Raw genomic sequence first — 24,437 nt, 5'->3', positions numbered from 1 at the left:
CGGAGCAGGAACGGTGAGCGAGCGAGTCGCTGGTCGGTCGGAACGGCGAGCGCTGGGCGGCGGCGGCGACGAAGGTCGGACGGGAGCACGTGCCTCTGGTCGACCGGATGAAGGGCTGACGGCGAGGGTGCCCGGATGCGTGAGACGGAGCTGGGCGGCGCTGCTGCTGGGTTGCCGGCTGCAGAGGAGGTGCCACCCGAGAGACTGGGCGGAGGTGGTGGGCTCCCCACTAGTGCCGCCCGTCTCTGGTGGCCGGACGGCTGAGCTCCGACGGACGGAAACACAGCGGCGACGGAAAAACACAGCGGCGACGAAATTTCGCAAGAAATTTTCCAGCAGCAGAATGTCAGGGCCAGCTCCCAGCTCTGATACCAAATGTTGGATGTTGGACTCACACACTCACACACACAAGCCTGCATATTAGGGTTAGGTGCAGGGTAGAAAAGCTCACACACAAAAATGAGAGAGAGAGAGAGAGAGAGAGAGAGAGCCAAAAGTGTGGTATCCACAAAATGCAAGTCAACCCTTGCATGTGTGCCACATCCATATAATATAGAAGTACAAAATATTATATGAGTGTCCTTTCACACTTGATGTCCAAGGGGAAAAACCACATGGAAAAAAGTGCCCTTGGTTAAGCCCTGTTCACACATAGCACTACCATAAGTGAGCATATGCCTACATGCTTGTCATGTGCACAGTGTGTATCTACCGTGTGCCATGCAAGACTAGTTTCGAGGCTTGGGGAAGCTTGGAACTAGGCAGGCTGATTGACGAGCTGAGTTAGGGGGCGGGCACCCAAGTATGGACGGGCGGCGGCCAAGTGTGGACGCCCGATGACCGGCCAAGAGCCTATAAAAGGGTGGCCAAGGTTAGTTATTGTATTATAGAGAGTCTCGCGAGTTTGTGAGAGCTCTATGGTCTTGGAGCCTGGATCTAGTGCAGACATGCACCTGCTTTATGCAGCCGAGGCCGGCAGCAATCTCAAGGCCCGCGAGGGCAGCTTCGTGGCGGTATGGGACGTCGCGAGGAGATTGGTCGGTACATCAACCTAGTTAGCTCAGCTCGTGGCTCGGTGGGGACAACCAAGACTGTGGGCTTGCCCATGGCTGTCATGGTTGGGAGGTGAGTCACGCCTGCACCCCCTTGCTTGTTTGTTTGTTCGTTTGTTTGCAGGATTCGAGTTTCGAACCAAGATCGATCACGAGGGGATCCGTGGGGATTTGACAGTGGTATCAGAGCATACCTTGTGAACAAGCAAGTCGGTAGGTAGAGAAGAAGAAGTCGAAGAACGGTATGTGTTAAAAAGCTTGCTGTTTTTTCTGTGCATACTGCAGTTTTCAGAAATAGTATGTGTTTTTCTTCATCAAAGACACCCATGTTGATGGGAGGTGGTAGTCTAAGTAGGGTTGATTGCTTTGCAAAGAAGAGGCATGTTTGTTGTGCATACGCATAAACTGCAGGGAGAAATAGAAAAAAAAAAAGCAAGTTTGCTTTTTCGTTGAACAAGAGAGAGAGAGCGAGAGTATTGCTGGTCGACGCGTTGCTGGCGAGTGTGCGTACTGGTCGAAAGGGGCCCTGTTGGCAGGCGCCTAAGGCCGTTTAGGCAGGTGCGTAGCCAGCCAGGCAGCCCAGGCCACGCCTGCGTAACCAGCCAGGTAGCGTAGCCAGCCAGGCAACGCCCAGGCCAGGCCTGCGCAGCCAACCCAGGCAGCGCCTCGCAGGCGATGGTTGGTGAGAACACACTAGCGGAAGCGCAGCCGACGGCAGGCTGGCGTGGTGAGCTAGCGAAAGCAGCTATGCAGGTGACGTCAACAGCAGCACACCAGCGGGTTATTCCAGGAGGAGAGAAAAAAAAAACAAGAAAAGCACGTTTGTTTTAGCTTTCGTTTTTTTTGGAGTTTAAAATTTTCTAAGTTTTAAAAGACCCCTCTCTAAGGTTTCCAAGGCGTTTGTTTTTTTAAGAAAATAGAATATATATATCCATATATATGTTGGGTATAAAGTCCCTGTTTCGCCTCCGGACCTTGATCATCACGTAGCTCTTCTCGAGAGCTTCATGGCCATATATTTACTTGTACATTTGGCCCCCATTTGGGCCTTGTAACGGCATTCTTTGTATTTGGTCCGCCGGGCGCCCCATAAGTTGGGCGCCCGCCCATATTAGACCTAACCCTAACTTTACCCTTGTATCACTATAAATACGAGGTCTCCCTTGAGCCTCATCAAGACATCAAGATATTCTTGAGCATTGTGTGAGTTCTCTCTCTCTCACTCTCATAGGCCGACTTTGGCCTCTCGTAGACGTTAATATATCTTTCTTTCTTTCTTTCTTTCTCTCTCTCACTCTTCTCTATCTCCTCTGCACTTCCTTGGCTGCAAGCTCTTGTGTTTGAGTCATTCTCTTCCAACAACTGGTATCAGAGCTATGGAGGGAAGCTGTATGCAGAAGCTATGGAGTTAGAGGTGTCTTCCACCACTTGACTACGGGATTGTCTGCGTTTTTCGCGTCAAACACCTCCCTTCTATCATCAATCTGGTGCGTTTTTTTTTAGAGTGCTGCTCTGTTTTAAACGCAGGAGCATGTTTTGCGTTTTTCTTGCTCTTCCCCTCTCCTGCGTTTTCTGCTCCACTCTACGCTGCCCTTCTGCTGCGTTTTCCTCTACCCTGCTGCCCCCTTTGCTGCGTTTCTGCTGCTGTGCTACTGCAATCAGCGTTTGCTGTCTTTTCTCCTGCTGTACGGCTGCCTCCTGTACGGCTGCCATCAGCAGCAGCCAACGCTGCTGCCAGCAGCCCCACAGCCACCAGCAGAATCCAGGGCTGCAGCCACCAGCCCCACGGCCACCAGCAAGCAGCCCGGACTGCAGCCAGCAGCCCCACGGCCACTAGCAGCAGCCACCGCTGCCTCCAGCAGCCAGGAACTACGAGCAGCCCCAAAGACAGCAACATACTCCCCCGGATTCACTTCAGCATCAAAAATAGAGCTGCCTCGGTCCTCTTTTGCAGTATCTTCGGCTGCCCCTCCGGTTTACATCGACATCCGGTGATTCTCTTCGCCGTCTTCTTCACTTGAAGTTGTTTCATCAATCTACGAGCATCCTACTGTCAACCCGTATCTGGCACTGGGTTTGATCTTTGGAAGGTGAGGATTCAGAATATCCTCTATCTGCGGGAATGTGATACTGCACTTGAGCAGTTCAAACCCGCTGCTATGACAGATGATGAATGGGGAGTCCTGAACAGAAAGGCCGTTGCCTATCTCCAGATGGCTGTTGCTGATGAGGTTCTTGTTGACCTCAAAGGGCTGACAACAGCCTATGCCGTCTAGGAGAAGCTGAGAAGCACCTATGAGATCACCACGCCAGTGAACCAGGTACATCTCATCAGGAAACTCATGAATATGCAACTTGATGATTCTAAGAATGTAGAGCATATTACTGCTTTCACAGGGGTGCTTAATCAGATGCAGGATTCTGGATTGCCTGCTTTTGATGATAAGTTGAAAGCTATCTTTTTGCTCACTACTTTGCCTGACTCTTGGGAGACACTTGTGGTGTCACTTGGGACAAATCCCAACCTAACTTTTGATGGAGTCAGGGGTGCTATTCTCAATGAAGATATCCGGAGGAAGACCTCAGAGACTAGCGGTTCTGCAAATGTCTCACGAGGGAGGACGACCAAGCGGGGAAATACTACTACCAATTCAAAGGGTAGAAGCAAGAGCAAGGGCCAGCAGTCTGATGTTACATGCTACCAGTGTGGTCGTAAAGGCCACAAGAAGCCAGATTGCAAGTTTTACAAGATGGAGCAAGACCGGAAGAAGAAATCCAGTCATTCAAATGACAAAAAGAAGGAAAAAGAGAGTAATTCCAGCAAAGCAGAAGAGTTCGAAAAGGACAAGAGCAAGGCCAATGTGGCCTCTGGTGTTGTCATAGAGGAACTGTCTGACTCAGATGATGTGCTATGTGTTTTTTCTGCTAATGCTCTTGATGTTCATAACTTGCATGTCTCAGAACCAGATGTTATTCATGCCTTGATGTATGAATCTGATGTGCTTTCACAGACTTGGATTATTGACACGGGTGCCTCTTTTCATGTAACTCCTATCAAGGAGTGTTTTGCAACTTTCACTGCAGGCTCCCGAGGAAAGGTGTTCTTGGGGAATGATCATGCTTGCAATATTGAAGGCATGGGCACCGTGAATTTGACTTTGCAGGATGGTAGTGAGTTTGTGCTGCCAAATGTGAGGTATGTGCCTGGTTTGAAAACCAGTCTCCTGTCTGTGGGCCAGCTTGATGCCTTGGGATACACGGCCATATTTGGAAATGGCACATGGAAATTGACCAAAGGCACAAGGCTGATTACAAAAGGATGCAAGAAAGGAACATTATATAGCCTTCATGGTCAGGCTTTGTCTGGTAAGTTTATTGCTTTTGCAGAGGTACGCTCCCACATGGAGCTTTGGCATAAGAGACTTGGCCACATGAGCCAAAAGGGTCTCTCCATTTTGTCCTCCTTGAACAAGTTTGATGCAAAAGGAAGCAAGCTTGATTTTTGTAATGATTGCTTGTATGGGAAACAGAATAGGAGTTCTTACTCCTCTCGTGCCTCTCGCACGGCTGAAAAGTTGGACTTGGTCCACTCTGACGTATGCAGCATGCCCATTAAATCTAAAGGTGGTTCAAAGTACTTTGTGTCTTTTGTGGATGATCACTCACGAAAAGTATGGATCACTTTGTTGAAATCTAAGGATGATGCTTTTGCTGCATTTCAAAAGTTTTATGCATTTGTTCATACTCAAACTGGAGTGAAGATTAAATGCTTACGCACTGACAATGGGGGTGAGTTTGTTAGTACTAAATTTCAGAAATTTTGTCATGATAATGGCATTAAGAGGGAACTTACACCCCCTTATAGCCCCTCTTCAAATGGTGTGGCTGAAAGGTATAATCGTACACTGTGTGAAAGAATTCGATGCATGCTGTCCACAGCTAATCTCTCTCAGGATTTTTGGGGAGAAGCCTTGAAAACTGCAGTTCATGTTTGCAATCGATCTCCACACACAGCTTTGAAAGGTGGAATCCCTGAGGAGGTTTGGTCTGGCAAACCGTCCTCATATGACCACTTACGCATCTTTGGTTGTGATGCATATGTGCATATCCGCAAGGAAGACCGGAACAAGCTTGATGCTAAGTCCGAGAAGGGCACCTTCGTTGGCTACGGTGATGAAGGTGAGATGGGCTACCGTGTGTGGTTGCCATCAACCAACAAAGTGGTTCGCAGCCGGGATGTTGTATTTTATGAGGCAAAGCTGCTCCGTAATGTTTGTGCCTCTCATGGTGATCAGAAAAAGGTCAAATTTCAGCAAGGGCAGCCACCCATTGATGCTGAAAATGAGCCCCAGGATGCTTCACAAAGGGCTGAACATAATGAGTCCGTGATATTTGAGCCAGAAGAGGTTGGACAGCCGCTTCATGCTCCTGGAGGTGTAGGGCAGCAACCCCTATATGCTGAAAATCAGGCTGTTCGTGAAAACCCGCAGCCTTTTGATGCTGAAATTATGACTCCTCCCGATATTGACCCCCAACCAGCCAATGATCATTGGGTACGGAGGTCTACTCGCTTTCGGAGGGAACCTCAGCGTTTTGATCCCTCTTTGCAACATGTTTTGCTTACAGATGAGGGTGAGCCTCTTACTTTCAAAGAGGCTAAGTCTTGTGAACTCCGAAACAAGTGGGAGCATGCTATGCAGGAGGAGATTAAGTCTCTACATGCAAATGACACTTGGGACTTGGTTGAGTTGCCCAAAGGAAGGAAGGCTATTCCTAACAAGTGGGTGTACAAAGTCAAGACAGTTGACGGCCAGCCTAAGTATAAAGCCCGCCTTGTTGCTAAGGGCTATGCTCAGAAGGAAGGGATTGATTTTCAGGAGGTCTTCTCTCCTGTGGTCAAAATGACCACCCTTCGTGTTTTGTTTGCTCTCACTGCTGTTTTGGATTTAGAACTGTATCAGATGGATGTAAAGACAGCTTTCTTACATGGTGATTTAGATGAAGAGCTGTATATGAAGCAGCCTGAAGGCTTTGTCATTCCTGGCAAAGAACATCTGGTTTGTAAGCTGAAGCGTAGTCTCTATGGGCTGAAACAAGCCCCGAGGCAGTGGTACAAAAAGTTTGATGCTTTCATGCTTAACCAGAAGTTTAATCGTAGCCATGCAGATCATTGCTTGTATACTAAAACTGATGCAGATGGCAGCCCAGTGATACTTGTGCTGTATGTTGATGACATGCTTCTTGCCGGGAAGAATAAGAGCGTTTTGGAAGCTCTTAAGGACCAGCTGAAGTCAGCTTTTGCTATGAAGGACTTGGGTTCAGCTGAACATATTTTGGGTCTTCGGATTAGACGGGACAGAGCACAGAAGTTGCTTTTCCTCTCGCAGGAGAAGTATATCCAGAAAGTCCTTGATAGATTTAACATGGCTGATTCTAAGCCTTTGGGTGCTCCATTGCAGCCCTATGTTAAACTATCCAAGGATGATTGCCCAAAAGATGATGATGCAGCCAGTACTATGCGTGGGATCCCTTATGCTTCTGCTTGTGGATCTCTTATGTATGCTATGGTTGCTACACGGCCAGACATTGCTCATTCAGTGGGAGTAGTCAGTCGTTTTATGTCCAACCCGGGCAAAGCACATTGGGATGCTATAAAGTCTATTTTGAGGTACTTGAAGGGGACACAGAAGAAATGCCTTATGTATGGTAAAGGTCCACTTGAGGTGCAGGGTTATTGTGATTCAGACATGGCAGGTGATTCTGATACCCGCAAGTCTACTAGTGGGTACATCTATACTCTTGCAGGTGGTGCTGTTTCTTGGTGCTCTAGACTCCAGAGGATAGTAGCACTTTCTACTACTGAGGCCAGTACATCTCCGTCACAGAGGCTTCTAAGGAGGCCATTTGGTTAGCACGCCTTGTCACAGAGTTTGGATTGCCAGAGAGGGCTCCGGTCCTTGGTTGTGATAGCCGGAGTGCCATATACCTGGCTAAGAATGCCATGTTTCATGCTCGTACCAAACACATTGATGTACGGTACCACTTCATCAGACAGGTGCTAGATGATGGTTTGGTCAGTTTGGTCAAGATTGGCACTCATGAGAACCCTGCAGATGCTCTCACCAAAAGTTTGCCAAAAGCACAGCTTGATATGTGTCTACAGCGGGTGGGAGTTACATAGCTTCACTTAGAGGAGCTTCACTGGCCCTTTAAGTGGGAGGTTGTTGGGTATAAAGTCCCAGTTTCGCCTCCGGACCTTGATCATCACGTAGCTCTTCTCGAGAGCTTCGTGGCCATATATTTACTTGTACATTTGGCCCCCATTTGGGCCTTGTAACGGCATTCTTTGTATTTGGTCCGCCGAGCGCCCCATAAGTTGGGCGCCCGCCCATATTAGACCTAACCCTAACTTTACCCTTGTATCACTATAAATACGAGGTCTCCCTTGAGCCTCATCAAGACATCAAGATATTCTTGAGCATTGTGTGAGTTCTCTCTCTCTCTCACTCTTCTCTATCTCCTCTGCACTTCCTTGGCTGCAAGCTCTTGTGTTTGAGTCATTCTCTTCCAACAATATATATATATATATATATATATATATATATATATATATATATATATATATATATATATATTCAAGAGAAAAAAAAACACAAAAGCTAAGCAAAAGCTAAGCCTAGCTTTTGGAGATTTTTTGGCTTTTGGGAAACCTTTATAAACCCCTCAAGTGGGCTTCTTGCCACACATCTCTCAAGTTCTCAAGTTTTCAAGCTCTCAAGCTCTCAAGTTCGCTCGCACTTTTGTTGTGCAAAGATCGAATTTTCTCTCCACGTACCCTCTTCACGATGTCGACCCAAGAATCAGAGTTGGAGCCCCTTGTGGAACGCGAAGACTTGCCGGCTACGGAAGGTACCGATGCCGATCTTTTTGACGATTTTGTGTCAAAATCAAATTTCCAAGAGTTCAAAGTAGCTCTTGAAGCTTCTTTGTCGGAACGTCAGGCACAAATCGCAGCCCAGATGCAAGCTTTGCAGAACTCCATTGCTCTATTGACCACTACCCTCTCTACTTTCTCAGGTATGGATACCTTGGCTTCAGCTTTAGGTCCCAATATTACTCCGGAACCGTTCGGGGGCGAGCAAAAGCAACGAACCAAGGAGATCGTGGACACGTGGCTACATAAGTGGCAAGTTCACTTTCAGTTTCATCCATATGATGATGGAAAGAGGATTCAGTTAGCAACAGGTTTCCTGTCCGGCAAAGCTTTGCTTTGGTGGAAGAAACTCAACCCTAAGCCAACGACTTGGGCACAATTTGAAGACGTTTTCAAGAAAGAATTCCTCAAGAAAGAGGATGATTACGATGTTGTTGCCCGGTTTTCAGCTTTGACAATGACCTCGCAGCACCTCACTTATGAGGTCTACCTCCAGAAGTTTCATGACTTGCAGATGAAAGCTACAAAGATGGATCCCACTACTCTTTTGGGGTTTTTCGTAGCTGGTTTACCAGGTTAAAAATAACAAATGTAAAACATTGGACGAGGCCATTCATTCAGCTCGTATCTATGATGATACGATGGTCTCTTCCAAGTCAAAACCCGTTTACCGTGCAGGGGAACAAGCATAAAAGAAAGTTCTCCGCACCTATGGCTAACACAACTAAAGGCAAGTCTTCGGACCAACCTTCGAAGAATTCAAGTTCGACACCAGCGAAGAAGAAACGACTCCTTAGGGCTTTAAAGCTCAAGAAGGAAGGACGTTGTTTTATCTGCGAAGAAAAAGGACACATGCGTAATGAGTGCCCGAAGCAAAAGGGTACCAAGTCAAACGTAGGACCCAAGCCAAAGGCAGCTAAACAGTTGTCTTTGACACGTACGTCAATTACTGTACTTTCTCGCCCTAGTACTTGTTCTGATTGTCTGTTCACTCTAAAGTATTTGGCTTGCATGATCTTCTCCAAGTTTATGGGGAAGTGAATGGCCATAAAATTCACATTCTTTTAGACCCTGGCAGTTCGCATAACTTTGTTAACTACAAACTTGTGCAGAAATTGAGTCTTGATACGACACTCAGCGACCATACCTATGAGGTAAGCCTACATGCGGGAAGACAAGTTTGGGATCGCAAGGTGGAGATGCTTCCAATCCAGATTCAGGACTACAAAGATACTATGGAATGCTATGTTATGCATCTAGAAAATGTAGACTTCTTATTAGGGATTGAGCGGTTTAAGACTCTTGACGTCCAGATAGATTGGTCTAGTCATATTTTTTCTTTTCAGCATAGGGACACCAAGTATAGTATTTCAGATGATTGTAACCATCCCTCTCAGGGACCTCTTGTAAATACAATTGATTTTGGAAATATAATGAATTCTTCTTTGTATACCGCTTTCCATTGTGTATTGATTCCACTTTCTTCTTTTCTCATCCCTTCCATGGACGTGAATGAATTAAGTGTGTTTGAAAGCAAAGAATTACAGAAGATACTTGATTCATTTCAAGATGTATTTCCTAAGGAACTGCCATCGGGTTAACCACCTGAACGGGCAGTAGATCATCGTATTGACTTGATCCCTGGTGCTCATCCTGTCAGTATTCCACCTTACAGGATGAGCCAAGTCGAGGAAGATGAGTTGGCTAAACAACTCGAAGATTATTTGAGGATGGGCCAGATCCGTCCAAGTAAATCACCATGGGATGCACCTGTGTTACTTAGGAGAAAGAAGGACAATACTTGGAGAATGTGTATAGATTACAAGAGATTGAACAAGCTGACCATTAAGAACCGTTATACTCTCCCTAGATCAGATGACCTGATTGACCGGTTAGCAGGAGCGAAATATTTCACGAAGATAGATTTACGTACTGGCTATCACCAGATACGTATTCATGAAAGGCATGTCGAAAGAACCGCCTTTCGGACTAGGTATGGCCATTACGAGTTTCTCGTATTACCTTTTGGGTTAACCAATGCTCCAGCCACTTTCCAGCAAATGATGAACGATCTTTTTCGTGAACATTTGGGAAAATTTGTGGTAGTCGTACTCTTGAGGATCATGTCAGACACCTCACGATTGTCTTATCTATTTTGAGACAGAATCGACTATATGCTAAGTTAAGTAAATGTGAGTTCTTTATGACCGAAATCATTTACTTGGAACACAAGATCACTAGAGATGGGTTGAGCATTGACTATGACCGAGTTCAGAAGGTTCTGGACTGGCCTATACCGCGAACAGTGAAACAACTTCGTTCTTTTCTCGGTTTTGTAGTTTTTCTTCGGAAATCTGTACAGGAGTACTCTCAGCTCACACTACCGATGGACCGACTTATTGAAAGGTCGTGGACGTAAGTCAAATCAGCCTATCACTTGGAATAACGATTTGGATATGGCCTTCAGACTTTTGAAAGATAAAGTCAAGGAAGCACCTATCTTAGCATTGCCTGATCCTAGTCGGCCTTATGTTCTTGAAACTGATGCCAGTGACTATGCTATCGGGGCTGCTTTATTTCAAGATGGTAGACCGGTTGCTTTTGAAAGTAAAAAGCTAGACGACACTCAATCTCGTTGACCAACCCTTGAGAAGGAGCTTTATGCTGTGATTCATGCTCTCAAGGTTTGGAGACATTATTTATATGGCTCCAAGTTTGTGGTATTGACTGATCATCAGTCAATCAAGTATGTGTGTGATGCGGATGATTTGAGAGGAAGGAAAGCTCGTTGGGCAGAGTTAATGCAAGATTTTGATTTTGAGATCCGTTATCGAAAAGAGTCCATGAATATTATTGCAGATGCGCTTAGTCGGATTAGAGAGGTGAATACTTTGTCGTTCACCGAGATTTCTACCGACTTATTTCAGTCATTGAGAGGACTTTGCAGGACTGATAGTTATTTTGGTCCATTTTGGCAGAAGATCCAGGACGGGAGCTCATTGATTGACCAAGACTCGATGACTGAGCAGTCTACTATTCAGGCTACAGGAGGTCAGTGGATGATTCGGAATGGTTTGCTATTCCGTAATGACAAAATTTGTATACCACAGATCCCGGACATTAGGTCCAAGATTCTTAAGGAGTGTCACGACGCCCCTTCTGTTGGACACCCTGGGGTACACAGGACACTATCTAGTATCGTTAGTGAAACACACTTTTTATTGGCCGAAGATGAAAGGGTATGTAGAAGATTATGTTCTCAAGTATCAAATTTGTCAGGCAAATAAAGCTGAACGCTTTAGACAGGCTGGGTTGTTGCATCCTTTGCAAATCCCAGGTAATAAATGGGAAAGTATTTCCATGGCCACACACACAAAAAGGCCACGATTCTATTTGGGTTGTGGTAGATCGCTTGACTAAAATGGCTAGATTTTTACCGACCCGGAAGACTATTACAGCTACACAATTAGATCGACAGTTTATCGAGCAATTGTTTAGACTGTACGGGTTACCGCAGGACATAGTCAATGATAGGGACTCTAAGTTTACGAGTGATTTTTGGAAACTTGTTTTTGAGAAGTTGGAAACAACTTTGAATTTGAGTTCCTCTGATCATCCTCAATCTGATGGCCAGACTGAAAGAGTGAATCAGATTTTGGAGGATATGCTTCGAGCATATGTATCCAAGACAGAGTTCATGGGAGGATTATCTTTCTATGTTAGAATTTGAATATAACAGTACTAAAGATATGCAGGAAATGTTACAAGTTGCAAAGGAATCTATTAGAAGTGCTCAAGACCGAGACAGGTTTTATTCTAATAGACATCGTTCACCGAGAGAGTTCTCTGAAGAAACGATGGTGTATTTGCGAGTTCCGAAAGATTCCGAGACTTTACGGACAGGTAGATCTCCGAAATTATCCCCTAGATACTGTGGACCATTTCGTGTTACATGACGGATTGGTTCAGTTGCATATGAATTGGATTTCCCTTCTCATGTGAAAGTTCATCCTGTATTTCATGTCAGTAGACTTAAGGAAGTACTGGGTGGAGCAGATCAGTTAGTTACTCCTCAACAAATCATAGATGTCCTAGGACATGACATTTGTTCTGCACGAACCTGAAAAGATTCTTGGATTTCGTGAAAGAAGATTGCGTAATACGCTTATCACGGAATACAAGATCAAGTGGAAGGATCGTGTTGAGGAGGACGCTACATGGGAGACATTGACTACTCTTCAGAGAGATTACCCTAGCTTTTTAGTGAGCTCAGGAGTGAGCTCTTAGAGAAAGGGGAGTATGTCATGTGCACAGTGTGTATCTACCGTGTGCTATACACATGCAAGACTAGTTTCGAGGCTTGGGGAAGCTTGGAACTAGGCAGGCTGATTGATGAGCTGAGTTAGGGATATACTAACGGGCGGGCACCCAAGTATGGACGGGCGGGCGGCCAAGTGTGGACGCCCGATGACCGGCCAAGAGCCTATAAAAGGGTGGCCAAGGTTAGTTATTGTATTATAGAGAGTCTCGCGAGTTTGTGAGAGCTCTATGGTCTTGGAGCCTGGATCTAGTGCAGACGTGCACCTGCTTTATGCAGCCGAGGCCGACAGCAATCTCGAGGCCCGCGAGGGCAGCTTCGTGGCGGTATGGGACGTCACGAGGAGGGTCGGTACGTCAACCTAGTTAGCTCAGCTCGTGGCTCGGTGGGGACAGCCAAGACTGTGGGCTTGCCCACGGCTGTCATGGTTGGGAGGTGAGTCAGGCCTACACCCCCTTCCTTGTTTGTTTGTTCGTTTGTTTGCAGGATTCGAGTTTCGAACCAAGATCGATCACGAGGGGATCCATGGGGATTTGACAACGCTGGATGGAGGATAATCTTGGATCGTCTTATGCCTGATGCATCGGTTAGGCGCAAGATCAGGGACCAGCTTTCGATGTACAGGTCATTTCATGGCTCCTATGGCTGTCATGATGCACAGGTTGACCGCTCCAAAGTTGGTGCTGCTCTATGGTGGGAGGACTTTGGTTCGGATGGACCGGAGCTGCAGCAACTTGCCATCCGCATACTTAGCCAGGCCGTCAACTCCTCTTCTTGGAGCAACTTTAGAGTACCTACAGCCACATTGCCTCTAGGAAGAGGAACCGACTCGGGGTGGAGCGTGCCAATGACCTTGTCTTCTGCACGAACTTGCGAATGCTTTGCAAAAGAATGACCAAGAAGGCAGATTCCTTCACTGAGTCGGAGATGAATCAACAAGAAGAGCAACAAGAGGATGAGGTGCAGGAGCAGCATGCCATTGAGGATGAGACTGAGGATGAGCTTGACGCTTCTTTGGCACAACCTACCCATGACCATGAGGTGAGCACTTCACATGAATGATCATTCATGGATCATGATTCATGGGCCTTACAATTTACTACTTAGCTCTAGCCTCTAGCCTCTAGTCTTTAGCACTTTTTTGTCATTGACTCATTTGAGTCCACATCTCACAGGTGAGGCAGTCACTTGGTGGCAGCATTGGTCTAATCTTTATACAGACCAGACCACAGGTGTCACAGCTTTTAGCTGGGATACATTTGTCCATGACCTGAAGACCAGATTCCCTCCCGTCCCAGTACATGACCGGTCTGGCAAATGAGTTCTATGGACTCAGACAGAACGGATGCCCAGTGCTTTAGTTTTCCGGTAAGGTTATTACTTTAGCACAGCAATTAGGGCTATCTGTGTCAGAATCATAATCACAAGGGACAGGGGACGGTGACGGGGGACGGCCATAAGTAGGGCACGGGGACGGGGGAGGGAACGGCACGAATTTACACTAAAATGGTAAGCTTTTGAGTCATATTAACAAAATACACCAATCAAAGAGTGAAGGCGTTCACGGTTGATTGTATTAATAATTAAGTAGATACAAAATGAGTCATGACTCAAGAGTCAGGACTAAGCCTTAAGGAGGCAGAATACATGGAGGAAGCCGCTACATGGACTCTATCCTAAGGATCTATGATCCTAACTAATGGAAAATGAGCAGTAAATTGATGAATGAACTGATTAACTGCTAAATGATCACACTTACCATCATACTTACTGAAATTTGGTTGACTACGAATGACGGTAGTTGATGCTACGCACTGCTGGCTGGTGGCACCTGAGGCGGGGGAAGATAAAGAGAGGTGCTGGTATCTAAGATAAATGGCCTCCTTTTCTCTTTGGTGCTCGAGTAACATACGTTCTTGATCGAGCTCTCGTTGGTGCTCCCGAGCGGCGAGTTCAGCCTGACGCCAATCTTCGTCGATCCTACGTTGGGCTTCCTCATAGTCCCGTCTTTCTGCTTTTTCTTGTTGTTTTCTTGCTCCTGCTTCTGCTTTTTCTTCTCTCCGTCTGGCCTCGTCTTCTGTTCTTTGTTGTTCCATCTGAAAGGAGAGGGAGATGTAGTCGAGAACTTCTGGAGGCGGAGGAGGACGTGCTGTTGTTGCCTCCAAGAGTTGGAGACACTCCATGGGCAACTGGTTCTGAGCTCTAAGAAGAGCTATGGTGTCTGCGAAGAGGAAGGTCTCCTTCGGGAATGACGTCTTCCGGCTGATGGGTACTCTCCTCTGTAGACATGATGTTGAAATCAGTGGTTGTGCCAGAACGCAATAATCTGACCATCCAAGGATGCCCTCACGCTAGGATATGGTGTGTGTGGACAAGCTGAATCTGATACCAATGTAACATGCAGTGGGAGTATTCGTATTATTGGAGGATCCTGTCACACAAATGCTCACACCGTCTTCTATATCCTGAGTTTTGCAAGTTCAGCAATCCACTTTAATGACTTCAAACTTTAAAGAGATGTAGAGAGAGAGAGAGAGAGAGAGAGAGAGAGAGAGAGAGAGAGAGATGAAATGAAATGATATATTAATGTCCTCAAAAGGCCAAAATGACCTATGAGACCAAAAAGGTTACAACAATTGGTGGATCTGATACAATGTCTGTGTAAGAAAAGCTAAAACAACTAAACAACTAACTGAAACTAAAACAACAACTATGAGGAAAAGTAAGGTACTAGGAGCTCCTAATGGATAGCATCTGGGAAGGAAAACTCCAGCAACAAAGGTAAGCATCATATACATCACTATCCAAGGATGTCTCTCATCGGTCGATGACGGATATCCTCAATGTCCTCCATGGTGAGTACTCTGACTGGACGTCTCCCATGCCGTGGTAGTATGGTCCTGATCCTCTGTTGTAGTCTCCGCCGGTGTCGAGATGGGCCTCTCATCTTGGGGCGCCTGGACCGCCCCAGCTCTATAGCCCGATCAATCAGTGTACCTCTGGTGCAGCTATACTCTGGGGCTAGCTGCAATGCCTGTTGGCCTGACTGCTCAATCTCTGGTCGAAAGAAGTCTGTAATCTGCCTCTGTAGGTGTCTCTCCCTCTCTGATCCCCTTCCTCTCAAGAGACCCTCTCTATGTCTACGTAGCTCCAGCAAGTATAATCCGAGGCATCTCTGATCCTAGTATCTCATGACTCTGAAAAGTGGTCCGAAACCCTCTCTGAATAGGCAGTGAAAACGGCCTCGTATCTCATAATATACTGGACAGTGACATATGTAATGTAACTCTGTCTCTGGCTCCATCTGGCACAACTGACAAATCCTGGCCTCAGCTGGTACTCCTCTGAATCTGCCAATCTCAATCTCTAGCTGGTGTGAGGATGTGCACATCTGACCAATAGCACACCGTACCCCATGAGAAAGATGAGTATCCATGTAGCTGGGTCTAATCACAAACCCATCCTCCGTGAGCTGGAGAAGATGATCTCTATAGAAAGCCATCTTCGTACCAAGCTCGTGTGTCGGCTGTATCCATGTCCTCCTAGTGTCCAGCTGAGTCAAAGTCCTGCCTCATAAGTCTGGTAATCTCTGCCCGTGTGAGAGAGAGGGAGGGTGCATCCAGGGAGTACTGAAATGGAGGTAGCTTGTCCATACTAAAGCCATGCAGTTGGAACCAAGCTGTCATCTGTGCATACCAACATGATCCGTCTCCCTGTGATGCCAACTGTCGTGAAGACTCCAGGGCTAAGCGAGCATATCTGTCTCTAGGGAGAGCCCAAGTGCTATGTATAAAGGAGACTGATCGAGTGAGTGCCTCTACTACCAATGCGGGGGTAGCCATCTCTACACGGATAATATCATGTGGTACGGAGGCCTTGGCCCTAATCATCCGGGAAATCATAGAAACCAAGGGCCTCTCCATACATCTCCATCCATCAGTGCTACCAGCTCGGCTGTGGTGATCCACTGAGATTCCCCATATCTCCACTCCATACAGCATGGCTGAAGTGACCAATGTGTCAAAGAGCCAGAGCTTTGTTCGGAGGTTCCTGAAACTGAACCTGCGAACACATCCTCTCTAGTCTTCCCAATGCTGCATAAGCTCTGGTCAATCTGGTCTCGCTGCTCTCCTCAAGGAAAATAGTGGCCACTAAAAACCACACCAAGGTAAGTATATGCATCTGTATACTCCACTGTCTCCTGACCATATGTAAAGGTGGGTGCCCTCTAACTCACTGTGCTGTGGTGTTAAACACCATCACCTTGGTTTTACGAAGGTTAACAGACAATCCACTATCTTGTGCAAATGTGTGCAATGCATCCAAATGAAGCTGCATCCCCTCTGGAGAATCTGAGATCAACACAATATCATCAGCATACAATAACAGCGGAATCCATGTCCCTGCTAGCAGTGCTCCTCTGTCACCCTCCCGCTCTACATAGTCCGAAACCTCATCCACATACATCCCAAATAAGGTGGGAGAAAGGGGGCAGCCCCATTTCACCCCAATAGTGGAGTGAACCATCTCAGATATACCCTGAGTAGTACGTACCTGCCCCACAACTGTCCTGTATAAAGCCATGATTCCCCAAATCAGCTCTGTGGACACTCCCATCTCTTGTAGTCTGCGCATCAGTCTGTCTCTCGGTACTGTGTCAAAAGCTTTGCGGAAATCCACAAAGCAACAATAAATCCTCTTGCCATATGATATGCCCTCCTCAATGATAGCTCTGAGTGTCAAGATATGGTCAAGAGTGGAGAAACCTCTCCTGAACCTCTGAGTGTCAAGATATGGTCAAGAGTGGAGAAACCCTACCTGCCCTGATGCACGTATGCCCTCTCTCTCTGCCCATCTACTCAACTCCTACTCAAGAATAGATGCATATAATCTAGCCAATGTGTGACCAATCATGATGGTACGATAATTCCCAGGAAGCATGGGATCCCCTGACTTGAAGATAGGCACAATCGTGGACATATTGCAAGTCTCAAGAAAACCCCCACACATGGCTCGGTTAAACATCATAGCAATAAGCTCTGCAAGCATATCTCTGGCATGAATAAAGTGCTCTGCTACCAAACCATCATGATCATATGCTCTCCCAATCCTCATCCTGTCAATAGCTTTCCTTACCATCTCAACAGTAAAGAAAGCACATGTCTCTAGGCATGGCTCCGATGGGTCTAGCAGGGGCGGCTGTCTTGGTGCTGTGTACAGGGATGCTGCATACTCACCCCAAATCTTTGTGGAGGTAATAGCTGGTGATGGTGAATGCTCATGGAATAGTCTCCATGCCTCGCCTGAGTCCTGACTCATAAATAACTGATACAAACCCCTCTCTAATTGAGCAAGATAGGCCCTCTTCTTCCGTTGCACTAGGCGCCGGAAGGTAATCCGTGACTGTCTGTGAGTGGTAACACCCATGAGCACCTCTCTCTGTAATCTGATCCTCATCTCTCTGCACTCCTCATCATACCAGCTGTTCTGGGGCATGTTCCCAGATCGTCTCCGTGTAGGCTGACTACGGGGATATGCCTCTGATGCTGCAGCATGAAGCGTCTCTATCAATATCTGAGTGAGCTCATCTAATGGCCGTCCCGGCTCCTCGGCACATAAGCGTCTGTATATCTCATCCGTGTACACGATGTCAGTCTCCCTCGTAAAGGTATAACGAGTGTGTGTGGAGACCTGTCCCAATGGAGCTGTGCTGAACTGAAATGTGAGAGTGAAGGACAAGATAGCATGATCCACTGCTACTCCAACCGGCCTAGTGCCTACCACAAAATCCTGAAAAGAGGGAATGAGACTGGGCTGAGCCATAACATAGTCCACTGTACTAGCACCATGCCGATGTCGAAAGCTAGTGAAACCGCCCACTGTCGAGAATCTCTGTAGGCCATTCAGTATGGCCAATCCATGTGCAGTCCCCATGTCTATCAAAAACCACCCATACTCAATGTGTTCCTCATCCTGTGAGAGTCTAGATAGGCCCATATCCCTAACATCAAGCTCCCTCAACATCTCCTCTGAGGTATCATAAAATACTGTCTGCTTATGGGCGGTCCTGGCATTGAAGTCCCCAGCAGAATGATGTCACCATCCCTGGAGAACTCCCAAATGTCATCATCCAAAATAGAAAAGGGAGACTGCCCGCTAGGTGATGCATACACCGATGTACTAGGAACAAAATAGCATATAGCAATGTAGAGATATCTGCCCGTCTCTACATTGCTAAGAGTCAAGCGGCTGAAATCTCAGCCCTCAAAAAGGAGTTGGAAGCCACTTCACAAGGCAAGCTTGAGGATGGAAAATTTCAGCCCTCCTTTATTGAAGAGTTGAATACCATCAAGGAACAAATGAGGATCATTCGAGAGGAGGAGAAGCAACATAAAGAGAAAAGTTGAATACCATCAAGGAACAAATGAGGATCATTTGAGAGGAGGAGAAGCAACATAAAGAGAAGACATCTGTAACATGCGAAAGCTCTGGGAGTCTTCTTTCAGCCCTAAACACTACTGGCAACATGCTGATGCAAAACGCAAATATAGAGAGAGAGTAGAGAGAGAGAAATGCTGGAAATTCAGGTATGTTCATATAGTACAAAAAGGTACTCTTACACAGCCCTAGGCTGCCTTCATCTAAAAGGTGAACACACCCAAAATTCTGTCCCCCTATGGGACTCCTATACTGACCCAATCCCTAGAGGATTGAATGAAAACAACTATGGGCACACTTTGCCTTTTATAGTATTCTTGAGCAATGTAGAAGCTGGCCGACTGGGCCTGAAGCACACATATTGTTGGTCGGGCTGCGCTTCTCCATGGATTGAGGTGCCTATTGCAGCCGACCTGATTTGGTACACCCACGATGCCCTCCCTGCAGCCGACAACTCCTTCTGGGTCTTCTTCAAGCTTTGCTTCATGTCCAACCTTCTGCTCCTTGTGCCCCAACTCTGGTTCTCATGCTCTTTTTCTGGTTGCCTTCCTCTAGATTAGCCTTGAGAAGGTACATGGCATTTATCAGAGAAGGTACATGGCATTTATCATGCACATGACATCCCCCTCTGCTAAACTTGATGACGGGATTCCAACCTGCTCTTGGACGACTGTCATCATCCCAAATCTTTTCCCGAATTCCCTGTATCATCCATCCATCCCTGACAACCCTTTTCTCTGAAAGCCCGGCCTGTTCTCCAAACCACTCTGTTTCAGACAAAGATCTATGCATCTGTTTCCATCTAGTCCACAATCCATTCTTGCCCTGACTCTGAACACTGTCTTGGTCTTCATTCCTGAGAAATGAGTTTGGCACTCACACCACCCCTTGGAGGATAATCCTCCCTTGGGACCGTTGCCCGAGAACCTATCTGGCTCACAGGACTGCCATCCCCTCTAGCTTTGTGGAACACCACCAACAAACCTCCTAGAAGCTCTTCCCGATTCTGTGTTCCTTGCCTTGGACTTCGTATCCGTGTACTTTCCTGTACCTTGGACCTGTACACCATCATCTGGGACTGAATCAGTGTTTAGCTTTGGTGAGCCTGATGCTCTGATACCAATGTAACACGCGGAAGCTCTAGGAGTCTTCTTTTAGCCCTAAACACTATTGGCAACATGCTGATGCAAAACGCAGATAGAGAGAGAGAGAGAGAGAGAGAGAGAGAGAGAGAGAGAGAGAAATGCTAGAAATTCAGGTATATTCATATAGTACAAAAAGGTTCTCTTACACAGCCCTAGGCTGCCTTCATCTAAAAGGTGAATAACACCCAAAACTGTCCCCCTATGGGACTCCTACTGACCCAAACCCCTAGAGGGTTGAATCGCTTCTTGAAAGAGGAGCTTCTTATTCCTTTTATAGTAGTCTTGGACATTTTGGTCTATTGGCTGACTGCTGGTCGGCCAGTCGTATGTGCTTTTAAGTGCTTTAAATGCCCCTTTTCAGCGCTGCCCAACTGGAGGACCTTTCCTTTGATTATTAGGTGTCAATCGCCGCCTTGTCCTCTGGAGTGCCTGTATAGCCGACTACTCTCCTGAGCAACAGCTGCCGCCTCTGGATCAGATTCAGCTGACAACCTCCTGCAACAACCGACTGCCTCATCCTTGCCATGCTCCAATACCACCAAACAACACTCCTTGCTCCACTTCTGGTTCTTCAAAGTCTTTATCTGGCTGCCTTTTCTGGATCAGCGTCTGAAGATTGTCCATGGCATTGACCATGCACATGACAACATCTTCATGGGTGGAGGTGATCACATAGACACAAAAGAAGATGGACGAGGCGAAGAAATGGATCGAGGTCGTCAAGAAAGGGAAAGGTAAAGAACCGCCACCCATCCCCACTCCCACCATCATCAACATGACCCTTGAAGAGGAGCAAAGGAGGAAGACCCGGGCCTTACATGTACGAGTGTCCGGTCTAAAAGACCGTGATGATGCGGAAGGGGAAACCAAGGAGCTATTCTCTATGATGGGCATTGAAGCCACGCACACAAAGGCATGGAGAGTGGGAAAGAAGAGAGAAGGTAGTGGCGAATCTTCTAAGGAGAGAGCACTTATCATTCGTTTCCCCTCCATGGAAGCGAAGAAGGACTTCTTGAAGAGACGTCCTACACTCATGGGCCATACATGTACACCATGTCAGGCCCCACAAGCCACGTGTACTATCATGTCAGGCTCCATGAGCCACACATGTACTGTCATGTCAAACTCCATATGCCATATGGACACACCATGTCAAGCTCCACCAGCCATACATGTATGTCATGTCAGGTTCCATATGCCACACATGAATAGTAAAAGATAGAAGCTGTGAGGAATTTTGTGAAACAAGCCAACCTAAACCGGACTTGCCATCACTTCCCTATATAAAGGTAGGTCAAGGGTACCAATTTTATGCAAAAAAGATGATGTACAAAGCATGGAAGCTACGAAACAATCAGCTTCAAGACAATAAACATTGAATAGTTTCCTACAAATGCCACAAGTTTCCTAAACGTTTCCTACATGAGAGGGGAGTACCAAGTCAAAAAAGCATATGGATGCTACCAATGTTACAAAGCATGGAAGCTATGAAACAATCAGCTTCAAGACAAAAAACATTGAATAGTTTCCTAGAAATGCCATGGGAGGGGATACCACTTCAAAAAAAGCATAGTTATACTGTCTATTTTATGCCAGAAAGCTGCACAAAGCATGGAAGCTATGAAACAATCAACTCATTGAATAGATAACTATGGCTACAACTACTGGCCCACTTCAGCATGCTCTAACCCACTTGAGGGCTGCTGAGTATTGCTGATGCATAACTGTTAATCCAGACACCTTAGTTGTTGCTGCCCTTGGTCTTGGCTTGGTAACCCATCCTTACTTTGGTTGATCCCTGGGAGTATCCTCACCAGTAGACCCACAGAATCCTTGATAGCCGCTGCACGCAGAAGCTTTGGGGGTCTTCTTTCAGCCCGAAACACCACTGGAAACAATCTGATGCAAAACGCAGACATGAAGAGAGAGTAGAGAGAGAGAGAGAGAGATATGCTGGAAATTCAGTATATTCTAATGGTACAAAAAGGTACCTAAATCTGCAGCCCTAGGCTGCCTTCATACAAAAGGTGATAGACACCCAAAAGTCTAGTCCTAATATGGACCCTAAGGACCTAACTCCTAAAGAGTTGAATGGATAAAACAATGAGCACACTTTGCTATTTATATGGTTCTTGGACACTTGGAATACTGGCCGACTGCTGGTCGGCCAATCAAAAATGCATTAAATGCTCTTCAATGCTGCCCGACTGGACCTCTTCCCTTGCTATGATGCGCTTGCAGCCCGCCCTGTCCTCTGGTTCAGCCGACCATCTCTGTGAGCAGCCAACAGCCTTCCTTGTCTTCTAACGCACTGACAGGATATCCTCTTCATGCCCTCCAGGCCTTGCTCCAAGTCCACACTGTCCACTTCTGTATCTTGTACTCCAATCCCTAGCTCTAATGTTCTTTTTTCTGGTTGCCTCTTCTGGATAATCTCTGAGAATGTCCATGGCATATTCATGCACATGACAGCCTCCAATAGGAGCCTGACATATAGAGATAAATTGAGGAGATCTGGCAGTCGATCTCCTTTGAGAAAGGCCCGGCCATCCAAGGACTGGACCTAGCCCTCTCAGAAGAGATCCTCTTTATTCACGAGGCTGCTAGAGCTAACCTTCAGAGACCAAGGACACAGCCTCCGCAGGAACCTAGCACCTGCAGGTAGAGACAAGCAACAGTCCTAGAATCAGCTCTCAGATGCACACTGCCCATCCACCCTCAAGGCGATTGAGACTTGACTGATACCTCATCAAAATTGTCTAGATTGAGGCACCCAGAATTTCTTCACCTCACTAAGAGCCTAGCACATGCTGGGTGCTCTGAGCCTCTGACTTTAATGAAACAAGTCCCCCCGAGTTCGGGATACCACCAACTTCTACAGGACACTTCTTATTACTGATCCAAATTTGGAGGCACAGGAACGTGCTCAGCAGCAGGTTTGGCAGCACACCCAGCACTTGTCCCAAGGCATTCCATGACTCTTTGGAGGCCGCATATCAATCAAGGAGCTCACATGCACTCAGAGGGGGAAGTGCTCCCAACAAGAATAGACTGTCTGTGACTTTTCTCCAACCTTGTTGGGAGCTCATGGGGATGATCTTTGGTTTGCCTTCAATGAGATCATGCAGATGGCTACCATGCTGGAGAGTCTTCATCAACTTGATATTGAAAACCAGCAGTGACCATTAAGAGATTGGACATTGGTGGCCTATCACCCTTCTAAGCTTTGCTTACAAGATCTTGGCCAAAGCCATCAAGTCTTTGACACACACGTTTCCTCCGAGATATCATCCCTGGCACCCAGACAGGCTTGATTAGGGATAAAAGAATCCTCAATCTTTTAAGGAGGCCACAGCGGCTTCTGGTCAAGATTCAGCAGTTCACTTGTTTGACTTCGAAAAAGCATTTAAAAAGCGGATTGGGCTTTTCTCAAGGGCACCATGTTGTGTGATGGCTCCTCGGACGCTTAGGTTCAAGGAGATTGTGCCCTCTACTCAGCAGTACGCAGCCATGTCCTCATTCAGGATGTGAGGGAAGCGCTTCTGCCGCCAGGGTTACCCCCTTACTCCGCCATGTCCTCGTTCAGGATGCGATAGGGAAGCGCTTGTGCTGGGGGCTGCCCCCTTACTCCTTAGTGGTGGAATCCATGCTTGCCTAGTGGATGCTCAGGGAGCTCCTGGACTCAGAGTTTGTGGATGACACTACAACTTATTTGGCTGGCACAGAGGAAAACTAAGGCGAAAGTCCTACAGTCTCTGGATGAGCGATCCCCGACTTGAGGATCCCCAATGGCGTTGTGAACACGGAGCTTGCACAAGAAAGCAAAAGCAGCAAGAGGAGGTGTTACTGTTATTACCTGCGCTGCAAGATGTAGGAGGGTCCTTCTGCAGATCCTTCAACTCCTTCAAGATCCTCTTGGAAGCCATATATATGTTGTGAAGCTAGCTAGCTGAGCGTGTTGTTAACAGAAGCTATAAGCGTGCTGTGAACGCGACGATGAAATGCAAACAGTTTGAATTTGGGGCAGGTGAGAAAAATAAGACTCCAACATTTGCTGTCTCACGGGACCAAAATATTTCTTTGTTATTAATTAATTACTCGGAGGGTAAGAGGGAAGGCGTAAGCTTAAAACTTTAAAAAGTTTTTTTTTTTGGGTTTTGACGTGTGGAAGAGGGAGGTGGTGAGATCTTGAGTTTCACGGCCTCTCTCTTCTTATGATGCAAACACTAGCCTGAATACACTAGTCACCATCCAACAAGCAAGTTGCAACCCCAAAGCTCCCTTCCATCGGGCGGGGGGAGTTCAGTTGAGCGGTAGAGCTCCGGCTTCGAAAGCTATGTGCACGGGTTTTCCAACTAGGTCCTTCTTGGCCCAGTTAGGAAACCTAGCCAAGTTTCACCTAAAAATGTGAAACTACTTATGAAATTTGCAGTAGCCTAGAGGATAAGTCTTTGGACTTCTTATGGGAGGTCCTAGATTCAGATCCTTTAGGTGGGGACACACTTCCCTTCAAGCTCACACTCTGGATCAAGGACGATGGTTGTCATGGA

The 24,437-nt window shown here is 46.7% G+C and overlaps 2 protein-coding genes across 2 annotated transcripts in view; both read right to left on the bottom strand.

Annotated features, from left to right (window-relative positions):
• The window catches only part of LOC147611760 (ubiquitin-conjugating enzyme E2-17 kDa-like), a 51,208-nt gene extending 27,265 nt beyond the window's left edge, over positions 1–23,943 (bottom strand). Inside the window, exon 1 of the mRNA XM_086784807.1 lies at positions 23,744–23,943. Within this exon, the coding sequence (XP_086640933.1) occupies positions 23,744–23,813 (70 nt within the window). The 5' untranslated portion in view covers positions 23,814–23,943. The remainder of the gene's footprint in view (positions 1–23,743) is intronic.
• Positions 17,043–18,417, bottom strand: LOC147611761 (uncharacterized). The gene has a single exon (XM_086784806.1). It carries the CDS (start codon positions 18,326–18,328, stop codon positions 17,171–17,173), a length of 1,158 nt encoding a protein of 385 aa, XP_086640932.1. The 5' UTR covers positions 18,329–18,417; the 3' UTR covers positions 17,043–17,170.
• Positions 23,944–24,437: the final 494 nt, after the last annotated feature.

This window comes from Cibotium barometz, chromosome 47, assembly GCF_041138505.1.
Source record: "Cibotium barometz isolate CiBa-2024 chromosome 47, ASM4113850v1, whole genome shotgun sequence".
NCBI lineage: Eukaryota > Viridiplantae > Streptophyta > Polypodiopsida > Cyatheales > Cibotiaceae > Cibotium > Cibotium barometz.
The sequence above is the reverse complement of the archived record's forward strand: the minus strand, read 5'-3'. Positions and strand labels throughout refer to the sequence as shown.

Excerpts from the sequence above, each read along its gene's own strand:
- LOC147611761 (XM_086784806.1), bottom strand. The coding sequence starts at position 18,328 with ATGTTGAGGGAGCTTGATGTTAGGGATATGGGCCTATCTAGACTCTCA.